The sequence below is a fragment of the Drosophila navojoa genome, chromosome 4, assembly GCF_054131105.1.
Source record: "Drosophila navojoa isolate 15081-1374.11 chromosome 4, UAZ_NAV_1.0, whole genome shotgun sequence".
NCBI classification, from domain to species: domain Eukaryota; kingdom Metazoa; phylum Arthropoda; class Insecta; order Diptera; family Drosophilidae; genus Drosophila; species Drosophila navojoa.
The window spans coordinates 1203906-1216407 of record NC_142892.1 but is presented as its reverse complement, the minus strand read 5'-3'; the positions used below and the strand labels follow the sequence as shown (position 1 = coordinate 1216407).

General features: G+C 43.1%; 1 protein-coding gene across 4 annotated transcripts in view; it reads right to left on the bottom strand.

Moving 5' to 3' along the window:
• The window catches only part of Dscam4 (Down syndrome cell adhesion molecule 4), a 46281-nt gene that overhangs the window by 6491 nt on the left and 27288 nt on the right, over positions 1-12502 (bottom strand). For 3 of the 4 annotated variants that reach the window (XM_089259975.1, XM_089259974.1, XM_030387302.2), the window contains exons 12-22: positions 9686-9813; positions 8604-8740; positions 7713-7855; positions 6688-6849; positions 5837-5981; positions 5035-5471; positions 4814-4967; positions 2639-2756; positions 1031-1193; positions 458-955; positions 171-317 (exon numbers count right to left, since the gene is read on the bottom strand). In XM_089259975.1, coding sequence (XP_089116101.1) covers positions 171-317; positions 458-955; positions 1031-1193; positions 2639-2756; positions 4814-4967; positions 5035-5471; positions 5837-5981; positions 6688-6849; positions 7713-7855; positions 8604-8740; positions 9686-9813 — 2232 coding nt within the window. Of the gene's footprint in view, positions 1-170; positions 318-457; positions 1194-2638; positions 2757-4813; positions 4968-5034; positions 5472-5836; positions 5982-6687; positions 6850-7712; positions 7856-8603; positions 8741-9685; positions 9814-12502 lie in introns of all 4 variants that reach the window. The other variant, XM_030387301.2, reaches the window with a different exon arrangement.

The window sequence follows — 12502 nt, the reverse complement described above, 5'->3', positions numbered from 1 at the left end:
TTCGGACTGTTCAGGTTAATGGGTTAATGGCTTTGCATAATTGCCTCGAAATGCTCAATCCCAATGCCGCTGAAGTAATTTGCGAGCCAAACAATTTGGCAACGAGGGACAGACATGCACACACACACGCAAACACACACACACACACACACGCAGAGAGCTGGTCTTACCGTAAAGCTCATCGACCGATATGTAAAACACTTTGTAGCCCTTGATTTTGCCATTTTGTCCGTCAATATCCGGCGGTGACCAGGTGATATAAATCGATGTGGAGCCAAGCACATCGCATTGCGGCGACGCTGGCGGGGATGAGGGCACTGCCAAAGAGAGGGAGAGAAAGAGAGAGTGAGAGGGAGTGTTTGCCGGCAGACGGCGCCAGCCCCAGTTTTTGTGCACCGGCAATTAACAAATCCAATCAAGGGGGGCGAGGAACCACCGGGGGACGCTTTGCACTTACCATCCTCCATTGTTTGCACAGCAATTTCCTTGCTGGGCGGCCCGCTGCCCTGGCTGGTGTAGGCCTGGACAATCACATGGTATTGGGTGAACTTGTTGAGATTGCTGAGCACCGTCTCGCCGCCAAAGTGGGAGCGCACCTCGACGGTCTTGAAGCTGAAGCCCTGGGTGGGATTCACCTCCTTGTCCTCGGGCGTGAGCGACATCTGGTAGCCCACATAGTAGCCCAGCAGGATGCCGTTCCAGTGCTCGCGCTCGGGCGCATCCCAGGTGACGGCGATCTCCGTCGAGCTCTTGGCCTCGGCTCGCACCTGCAGCGGCGGCCCCGACGGCACCTCCTCCAGCGTGGTCACCTGCACCACCTCCGAGAACTCGGAGGCGCCCAGCTTGTTCTCCGCCGACATGCGTATGTGGTAGGCCTTGGCCGGGCGCAGCTGCTGTATGTTGACCACTGTCTGGGCGCCGCTGATGTCAATGTGCTCCGCATTCTGCCAGATGTCTGTGAAGTGCGTGAAGCGTGAGCACAAGCTCTTGCCCTGGCCACACCCGCCCATCGCTGCCATCGCTTGCTCACCTGAGATTTGCTTGTAGTAGATGTGATACTGCTCGATGGGACTGTTGCCGGCGAACGGCTGGCTCCACGTCAGCTGCAGGCTGCGCGACTGCTGCGAGTTGATGCGCAGGTTCTTCGGCTGCTCCGGCACCTCCTGCACGATTAGCTGTATGGACATCTCGTCCTGTCGACCAAGAGTTAGAGTTCGAGTTGTTGTTGTTGTTAGTCAAACACACTCAGCACAGTCGGGCGGCCCAGCTAGTCTGGCCGGCTCATTCAAATTGCCATAAATTAGGGCTAACAACTGTTGCCAGTTGGCCGGCAATGAGTCGACATGTGCGGTGCGAGTGGGTGGGTGGGTGGTTGCCATTAGTGGGCGGAGAGCAAACTCGACTGGGCGAGAACTTATCGCACAGCTGTTGGCCACATCTCATGTAGAGTGCATGCAGTGCATGTGTGTGTGTGTGTGTGTGTGAATAGTTACTAGGGCTGGCTCTTACACATGATCAATCAGTGCCTTAGTCACAGCAGCAGCAAATTAAATTTATGAAAACCTTTGCGTAATCAATCATGTAGAGCTGTGAATGAGCTTTGGAGCAACTCCTGGAGGAGCTTTAAGGTTCACTCTATAGCATTACAGTTAGAATTCTATTATCAAAATGTATGCAAATGAAGTTTCAGCTGGAGCTGTTGACTGCTTGATGTAGCAATGATTGATGCCTGGAATCTAAGCTAATCTTAGATAAAATATGCAATCTATATAAACTCTTTGTTGTCTGAAGAGTAAGTGATTGACGACTCATCTAAGCTAACTTAAGCTTAAATTGCTAACTGATTGACTGCTTGATTGATGTCAATGAACTTCCATAAGATATGAGTTCAGTAGAATCCCTATAATCCGAAATGGCAAGGGCATCAGTTTTTTTTTTCGATTTATACAGAAATTCAAATTAAGGAGAATAATCGGGAACGAATTTCTTTTCGACTTATCGCAATTCTGGATTGAGTGGATTACAAATTATCGAGACTCGACTGTATTTATCATTTCAATCATTTTTATAAAGATAAGCCCAACTATTTAGATGTCAAGCAAAGCTGCCTGAATTATGACAAACCCACTAAAGCTTACCTTAGCTTACTAACCAGATAACCAGCTCTGGCTTTAACTAATCATAGTGATTATATATAAGTATATAAGTATAAGATTATATATAAGTATAAGATTATATATAAGTAGCTTTGCTAGGAGTGGGAATTTCCAGTTACAGACTGGCCTTTGCTTTGATTTTCACTCACCTTCATTCATAGCATAATGAAATTTGTGGCTGATGACATTTTGCTTGCACTCACTTATCACAGCTCTACCAACTAATTTGTCTACGACTTTGCGCATATATTCAGTTACCAGAAGAATTAAATACACACACACATTTGAATCTTCCAGCCCATTGTAAGGCCAAGCTGTTTACGAGCTATTTAAATGACTAACAAATGTAATCAAATATTCTAAGCGCAACATCAAGTGTTGCAAACTTTTGATTGCTTTTTATACGCGACCAGCCCTGGTTGTACATTATGCTGTGTATGTGTGCGTGTGTGTGTGGCACAAAAGTGTCAGCATGCACTTACCTGTCCAAATGCATTGTTGGCCTGACAGATATAAATGCCTGTATCCTGACGGTATGTGTGCGAAATGCCCAATTCGGAGACCATGCCATCGTCGAGCACTTGATCTCGTATTGTATAGCTGTGTGAGTGTGTGATTTATATGCAAGTAAATGCATTTAAGAGATACAAGATACACACACACATACATTCACACATACACACGTACGTTGGCATGCAAACGTTGGCGTTTGGCGAGATACGGATACGAGATACGTATACGTTTACGTTTACGTTAACAGATACAGATGCAGATGCAGATGCAGATGCACAGATACACAGATACACAGATGCAGATGCAGAGGCCGAGATACGAATACGTGTTTGCGCAACGTGAGCGACGCAATGCAATTTTATAACAATGTTTTTCACGTTGCAACAGTTGTTGTTGTTGTTGTTGTTGTTGTTGTTGTGTGTTGACAAAGACGAAGACGAACGAGGCCAACACACACGCACACACACGCACAGATGGCAGTCACGCGCGCATGTGTGTGTGTGTGTGTGTGTGCGTAAATAAATAAAACGCGTATTTGGTTTTCGGGCAGCAGTTCCAAAGTTGACAGCGTCGCATGGCAGGAGGCGGAACACACGAGGCCGTTTTATAGTTGAGCATAGCAAAAGAAGAAGAGAGAGAGAGGAGAGAGAGAGAGAGAGCCGGAAATACACATACATTAAAATACTTGCATAGGCACAAAAGTGGAAAACGCTTAAGCATTTAGTGGGCACTAAAATGGGCTAAAGCCCTTCCAAAACCTTCAGCTGAAAAACTTGATTACTTTTCGTTCGCTTCTCCGCTACCCCTCGACTATTAGAAACAACTTTTTTATCATCAGCTTCTTCCCCCTCCCCCCTGCCTGCCTGCAACATAACTGTTAAGCTGCCAAACGCATTGGCATTGGCTGCTGCGAAATTGAATTTGAAACCGTACGAAGAGTCATCCAGCTCCAGATTTGTTGCGCCCCGCCCACTGAGCCATTTGCACAGCTCGTTTAATTAAAAGCAATTTGCAGCTTTTGCCATCGACTTGCGAATTGATTCCCCAAACACTCAACACTCCGCGCCATGTGAATAGGGTTGAGCGGGTTCCAAGAACTACAATACATTTCTGAAAACTTGCTAGCATATAAACAAAATATTAAGTAAATTTGTTTAGAATCAAAAGCAGAGTTTATTAATAGATAATTCATAATGAAAAAATGCAAAAAATATTTTAGGACTTTAGATATATAAATAATGCTATAAATAAATAAAACAAATTTTAAAATAAATATTAAATATTGAATTAAAAAATAAACAAATGAAATGCAAATAAATAAATATTAATTTACCCCAATTAAAATTTTAAATATATAAATATTAAAAAAAAATATAAGCAAAATATTAAGCAAATTTGTTTAGAAACTAGCAAAAGCAGAGTTTATTAATAGATAACAAATAATGATAAAATAAACAAGAAACATTTTAGGGCTTTGAATATATAAATAATAACAAAAATGAAAACAAAATTTAATTAATTTTTAAAAATTAAATTAAATTAAATTTAATTTAATATTCAATAAAAAATGCAAATAAAATAAATGAAATGCAAATAAAAAATATTAATTTTGCTTAATTAAATATATTAAAAATGCAATAAATAAATAAAACAGTTTTTTTTTATTTTTTTTAAATAAAATATATATATTAAAAATTAAATTAAAAATACATAAATAAAATGCAAATTAAAAACTATAATTTTTTACTAACATAAGAAAAGGAACATACTCATTTTTTTGATTGACAAATAAAATAAAAAAAATATTATTTTACAATTTTTAGATGAATATTAAAAATGACTATTAAAAATAATAATAATAATAAAACTAAAATTTAAATATGAAATTATATATACTATATATAAAATACAATATATATTTTTTAAAGGAAGGTAACGATATGTGTATGTATATATAATCCTATTTACATTACAGCCTCTGCTGCTTGCTTAAATCCCCACAGAAAACAAATATCGAGCTGTGCCTATTGAAATGCCCTGCAGTGTAAGCGCAGGCAGACAAGCCACAGGCGAGACACAGATGCAGATTGGGAAGATTGCAGAGAAAGAGAGAGAGGGAGACGGCGGCAGACAGATAGACTTACCGTGAATCGAGCGACTCGTCAAGATATTGTTGCGTTGCCTGGATTTTCCATTTGAAGTCAATTGGATTGTCGCCCTGCACATTGCACTGCACATGCACCTGCTTGCCCTTGGCTACCGAGATTTGTTTCGTTTTCGTTGGAAAGTGGGCGGGCACTAAGGGAGGGCGTAGTGAGCGTCATTAATAGCTGTGGATGAAGCTGTGCATATTGCGCATACGCACCATTGACTTTGAGGAAAATCACTTTGCTGACACCGGAGCCAATGTTGTTCTTGGCCTCGCAGAGGAAGTGCCCCTGCGACTCCTTGCTGATCTTCTTGAAGTAGATGGTGCCATTGGGAAAGAGCTGCACGCTGGGCTCGTAGAGGAAGTCCTTGTACTCCCCGGGCGTCGGCCCAATCGCCTTCTTCCACGTTATCGTCGGCTTCGGATAGCCGGCGGACTGACAGTGCACGAGCACATCTGTGCCGGACTGTGCGCTCGAGTCCTTCGGCTCCAGTATCCACTTGGGCGGTACATTCACCGTCAGCGGCACCGTAAATCTCTCCGTGCCCGCCACGTTGCTGGCGATGCACGTGTAGTTGCCCGAGTGATCCGAGCTGATGTGCTCGATGACCAAGCTGGCCGAGTACTCGTCCAGGCGCCGGAACACCTCATTGCTGCAAGTCGTTGCATGTTATGAAATGTGAGTTCAGTAAAGGCCCTGCGACACGCGCTACACTCGGAGAAATCGGGAGGTCAAGCGGTTAATCAATGCATGTGGGAAAATGTTTAAGCCCAGTCTTAAAGAGGAGGAGATAGAGGATTATCAAAGGGATTGAGAATAACATTTTCTCCATAGTGACTCTGATACCACATAGCTAGAAGGCAAGGGAGTATTCCAGATAATTCCAGACTAAAGCAAGTCTTGTTTGCTTTTTGATATAATGGAAAATTCTCGCTGTTCCCTTTTCACATTGATTTCAACTTGAATTTCACATGCCTCCAGTTTCTGCGAGTGTATGTAGGCCTTGTTAACGCTTACCCGGTGCCTATGAGCGGCTTGCCATTGCGCTCCCAGCGAAAGCTGACCGGCAGGTCGCCCTCCAGGATCTGGCAGGATATGGCGGCCCGCATGCCCTCGCGCAACATATTCGTCATGGCCTGAATGGGCATGATTTTCGGTGGCACTGTAAAAATGGCAATGTATGCGTGTGTGTGTGTGTGTATGTGTGTGTGTGGCATAAACAGACATTGAGCATATCATTAAGCGAGCATCGAAAACAACAACAACAACAACAACAACAAAACCTAGCTCATAACAATTGCCAAGTTGGCTTAAGCACAAAAGCCATGCTGATTATCAAGCCGGGAAACGTGCTGGCTGGCTGGCTGGCTGGCTGTCGGTCTGTGTGGTTGGTGGGCGTGGCAGGCACATCAATGCGGCTTAGCAACAGCTGCCGCACTGATAACAGCTGCACACAGTAAATTATGAAGAGGAGCGAGAGATGCGCAGATAGCGACAGAGCCAGAAATAGTCGAGGCGAGGCGGAACGAGGCGAGGCGAGCCTAGCCGAGTTGAGTTGAGGCAGTGGCATAGACACTGGAGTCAATGACTTCATTGTGGCACGTCCCCCACGCTGCTGGGCCGTGCATGTGCATTAAAAAGTGCTGGCAGCTGGAAATAGTTGCTGCGGCTGTCGCTGCATAGTTTTGTTGCCAGTCTAATTGGAATAGTTTCATTGTAGTTGCTGCTGCTGCTGCTGCTGCTGTTGCTGTTGTTGTTGTTGTTGTTGTTGTTGTTGCAGCAACTTTCTAATTTGAATATTGGAACAGCAGCAGCTGAACCAAAAAAAAGAGCAGGAGCTGTATATTACGCATACGCCGCGTACTCACCCAACACTTGAATCTCCACATTGCGCCTGGATGTCTGCTTCTGCTTGTTTTGGGCCATGCACGTGTACGTGCCCGCATCCTCCAGCCGCTGCAGCTGCTCGATAATTAAGGTGCCATTGTTATAGGCGCGCTGTCGTCGATTTATGGGCAGCGTTTGCCCATCTTTGCATGCAAATAGAGTGAGAAAGGGAGAAAGAGAGAGAGAGAGAGAGAGAGAGAGAGCCGAATACATCCGGCAATTAATTGCGGACTATTTATAGTCTTTTATAATTTATTTGCATATCAATGAATTTTTTTAACCAAAAATGAAAGAAAATCGAGCGGGAAATGAAATTCGGATTGCGGATTCCATATGAAAATCTACCCAGGCTGAGTTTGGATATTCAACTATGGAGTTCAGTTCTTAGAGTCGACTCGATGTGAAAGAATATTCCATACGTGAACGGTGCTCGTTATATTCTCGTCATATTCCAGTGGGAAACATTCTCAATCGAATGCCTCAGCTGAAGCTCTCGAAAATACATGAACTATGCGAGGCCAAATTGGCTGCAGGACACAATTACTAACTAAAACTATGTGAAACGCGAAAGTTATGAAAGCTACATACATACACACATATATGCATGTATGTGTATATGTATATCCGGCAGCATGCACGAAAATAATTGCAGCATTTTTTCAGCGTGGCTCAAAACGTAGTTTTAATAATAATATTCATTGATATGCGCAATAACAAACATGGAAACTTTTAATACCAAACACGGGCCGTGAGGCAATGCAAACAAAGGCGAATGAAAAAAGCGAACGCAGATATATAGAGATATATATACATGCATATGTATGCATGTGTGTGTATAATATTGGCCAAAAATGGTATTAAAGTATTGGATTTTATGGCTGTCGAGCGAGACAGCAAGCAGCTCGATAATATACATATGAAACGGGCAGAGGGGAAGGAGGAAGGGGAATGGCAATGGGGAGGGTATGAAAATAAATAAATGTATATATATATTTGTATTACTTACCGCGCTCCCAGTGTATTTTATCGATGGGATAACCAGCCACAGGACATTTAACAATCAAATCAGAGCCAGAGATTCCCGTTATTTTTGGCATTTCACGTATATAAGGCAGCCCATAGATGTTCACTTTGGCGCTATGCGAGACCCTGCGGCGATATAAAAAACATGCACGAGTCATAACTAACATTTAAGAGCAGAGCCAAAACAAAGCAGAGCAAAAAAAAAAAATACAAACAAACAGTTTGTGTGTGTGTATGTTGGTGTACAGCTGTACAGCTATACAGCTATACAGTTGCTGCAGCTAAAGAGCCTGACTCGGCAAATTGTTTGAATTTTATGTCGCCTCTGCCTGCAAACAATGCGATTCCATTGTTCGTATACCCCATATACCTACGCTAGAGTCAGACTGCGTGGCATATGTCAGATATGAACTCTGTGGGTAGGGCATATGTGGGCAAAGGATATTAATAGGCGAGTATCTTCAAATCTCTGACCTCTCTATGCGATTCTCATTTATAGTTAAGAATATTCCTAAATAGATATATATATATGTATATGACCATCATCATATTTTCATTGAATTTCGATTCTAGGTTAACTCATCTTCCAGTAAAACCTCTCTATGCGATTCTCTTGCAGTGAACTAAGTTTTCATTCAAAAAATCCTTTTTACAGGGCATCTAGCAGTCGTTCACATAGCCATCAGCTATCTTTTATTTCTAGTTTTTACTATGGTATGCAACAATTAAATTTATGATTTAGCAGAGAAATGTTTTTTTATACTCCTATCAGAAAGCACAGATTGCTGAAAGCACATATGTGTGTGTGCTTGTGTGTGTGTGTGTGTGTGTGTGTGTTTGTGTGCATTTTATTTATGGAACTAGAGCCACTCACTTGCCAATCGCATTCTGCGCCGTGCAGGTATACTCGCCGCCGTCCTCCTCCTTGACGTTTGAAATATTCACATGGCTGATGACATCGTCGTGGATGGTAACATATTGACCCACTAAAAAGCGAGAGCTGTCTGGTATCTGGCGTGTCGGATAGAGAGAAGGAAAATGTCGTATATTTGGTTGAGAGAAAAGGGCAATTAGATAAAATATATATATATATAGTCGACGGGCAAAGTGCGAAGGCGAAACTAGGGAAAAGCTCTGAAGATACTCTATAAAAAATTCATGTAAATCGAATTGATTGAAATTGCATAAAATTTACACTGCGCTTAAGTGTGGAGCAAGCGAAAGAGAGAGAAAGAGTGGGAGAGAAAGAGAGGCGGCTAGTGCATGGCGGGGGCTGTGTGGGCAGGGCTCACTGTGGCTGTAGCTGTAGCGCAAGAAAATGGAAATTTATGCAAATAAACGAAACAAATCCTTGAAAATGCGCCATGGCACATGCCAAGAACTACAGAGCTCGGCGCAGCGCAGCGTAGCGAAAGGAGAAACGAAAGAAAAATAAAGGGAAAATCAAGTGTGGGCAAAGCAAAGCAAAGCATAGCAAAAGCCACGGGGCATGCCAAGCATGACCAAGCTAAATTTTTAGGGTAGAGCTTTACTAAAATGTGCAAGCAGAAGAAGAAGAAGAAGAAGCAGAGGAGGTGGTAGAGGGGGAGCAGGAGGTGGATGAGGAGCAGGAGCAGGAGCAGGAGAGAGGCTGCACCGCTTTTCGTAAACATTTATGCATATTCTGGTATGGGTGTGCGAGTGTGTGTGTGTGTGTGTATGCCTGTGTGTGTGTGTGGCATAAGCAACTCCATCTTCATCAACGTGCATGTGACGATAGCTGCGGAAACGGAAACGCTGCCTGCATTTCCGCTGCTGCTGCGACTGCGACTACGGCTGATGCTGCTAAGTAAGTGTGCTCAGCACGTGTGTGAACTTTAGATGGAACCCTCTCATCCACTCGCCCTCACTCCCACTCCCACTCCCACTCCCACCCTCACCCTTTGAAGAAAGCCAAACTGTGTGGGCCATACTTACCGGAAATCCGTCCAAAGACCATGTAAATTGCGGCAGTGGATTTCCGGTGGCAACGCATTTCAATGATACCGTCGGACCCGGCTGCAGTGTTTGCTCCGAGAACCAATAAAGCAGTTCCGGCGAAGCATCTAAAATTGTCAGAGATAAAGATTGAGATTCGGTTTAGTGCGTACGGCGTATAAGGCAGGGGCTCGCATGTGTGGGGCTGAATGTGGCTGTGGGTGTGTGTGTGTGTGTGTGTGGGCGTGTATTCGCGTGTATCTGTGTGTGCTTTTTAGTTGGGCTCAGCTTAAGCCTTATATGCGTACATGCGGGGCTATGCGCATAGCTGCTTTAAGAGTACTCCATTAATTAGCGTCTGCTCAGGTGTGCACAGCTGTGTGTGTGAGAGTGTGATAGTGTGTGTGTGTGCATTAGAGAGTAACTTATTGGCAAATGCCTGAATGGTTTGCGTATCTATTGGTAGAGCATGTTCGAGTGAGATATTAACTTAAAGCACGAGTGGCTTGTTTTTAAAATATTAGCAGCTGTTATATGTATAAAGGGCTAATCAAATGAGAGCTACAGTAAAAGAAGATGTTAGAGGGTAAAAGTGAGTTAAGATAGGTCAAGTTGTTGATTTTAGTTATCATCTAAGCCATTTTCCATATATTATATATATAGTTAAATGTTGTGCTGGCAGCCAAAGGCTCTCTGCTGATAATCGCTTGAGTTGCTTAAGGTAGAATATAGTTTTCTGGGTCTATATGGCTATGGTCTATGGCTATATTTTCTTGTTCCTGCTCTTATCTCAGTGTGAATATTGAGTTAACAACAAAAATCTTGTGCCAACTCTTTGAATACTGAAAACATGCCTAACGAACGCCCTAAGTACTGAGGTCATAAAGAAAATAATAGTCTATGTACATTAAGAAGCAAATCCTAAATATTTTTGCATTTTTTCAATAATTTTTACATTCTCCTATAGACAACTCCAAAATAACCTATGATGAGAGGGCAACTCTCTTTAGATATTTCCATTGTTAGATCTTCTCAATATCTTAAGCCATGCCTCACATATAGCTCTCCCAAATAACATCACTCTATATGTATTTACTTTAAAGAAATAACCAACTGGCTTAGCCTGAGCTGCTCACTGCGAGCTTCATCTGTCAATTGCATTTATATATGTTTCTTACAGCTATATGTATATATTTTCAGATTTTCCGCTAGCTGATTTCAAGAGCATCCATGCCGTTGTCATCTACCATCTTCCATCTACCATCGCCCATACATCTATTCCTTTTCCATTTCTATTTCTTTGCTGCTGCATATTTGCTAGCAATCAAAATCAGATTTGTAAAAATGCTTTTCGCAACGTTCTTCTGTGCGCTTTGACCTAAGAGCGCGGCGGAAAATGCATTTGACAAGCGAGCAAATGTTATCCAGCTGATGAAAATTGTATCAATTTCCGCTCCAAAAGACGACGACGACGACGACGGCGACGGCGACGTTGCGAGAATATTTCGGGCGTTAGCGCTGACATTGCCAGTTATAAGCTGCCATATTTATTTGCAGTCAGCCACCACACACACACACACACACACACACACAGACACCCGCACACACTTGTAGCGTCGGTTGACACAATTGCTGCCATATCCGGCTGCTTAATGGCTCTGCGCTGGAAGCTAGCGCCATTTTGTGGTGGGGCAGCAGCAGCTTTTAACACCACAGCGCTATGTGTATGTGTGTGTGTGTGTGTGTGCGTGTGTAAGCATGCCAATAATATATCGAAATCAATTTCCGCTTGTGCCTAAAAGCAAATCAGAAATGTTGCCAAAGCCGCCGAAAGTGACAAAGCGCGAATGTGAGCTAGCTCTGAGCTCTGTCTAGCTGAGTGTCTGTGTGTGTGTGTGTCAGTGTGTTAGTGTGCGAGTTTATGTGTGTGAGTGTGTGAGTATGTATTTGGTCCCTAGGCAGCTGAATCTCAGAGTGTGCTGGGCTCTAGGCGCAGCGAAGCGAGCGTCGAATGATAGAGATGCGCACACTTTTAGCTGTCACTGTGACTGGAGCATATGACAAACTGTGCCTGTGACTTTAGTTAATAATGCTACTGGTAAAAGAAGTAGCTGACAAGCAAGTGTTCATTTAACATTAACTATCACAGTCACTGTTTTGATGAGAACTGTGACTTTTTCTAAAAAAGCTCGAGTAATATCACAGCTGTAATAAATCATAGCACAGCTGTCTCTTCATATACGAATGTATATTCCCATTATGCTGTCTTCCTCTTCATCATATTCACAGTGCGAACTGTGACTTACAAAAAACAGTGACACGCTGTGAACTGTGACTTCAATAAAGTCTGCTAAGGGCAAAAGAGATGTGTGACTCGCAATATTTCACGGCTTAACTGTGACTCTTCACTTGATACTACCCACCAACAGTCGCTGTTTACATAAAAACTGTGACTTTTGTGAACAAGTCACGGCTAATAGCACTACAGTTCTTTTTAGTACTCCAACTGCGTCTATTCACGGCTCAACTGTGACTCTTCACTTGATACTACCCCCCAACAGTCGTTGTTTACATAAAAAATGTGACTTTTGTGAACAAGTCACGGCTGATATCACTACTGTTCCTTTTGGTACCCCAACTCCATCTGTACACCCAACTCTTATCGCCCTCAATCACTCTTCACATTCCCATTCACATGCCCCTTTGTGTAACGTTATCGCCGAGAAGAATGTCGCAACACTGGTGGCTAGAATATTAGTGCTGGTAATAAAATTAAGTTGTCAGGCTGCGTTTTATGGCTGGCTCTAGCGTCGTTGT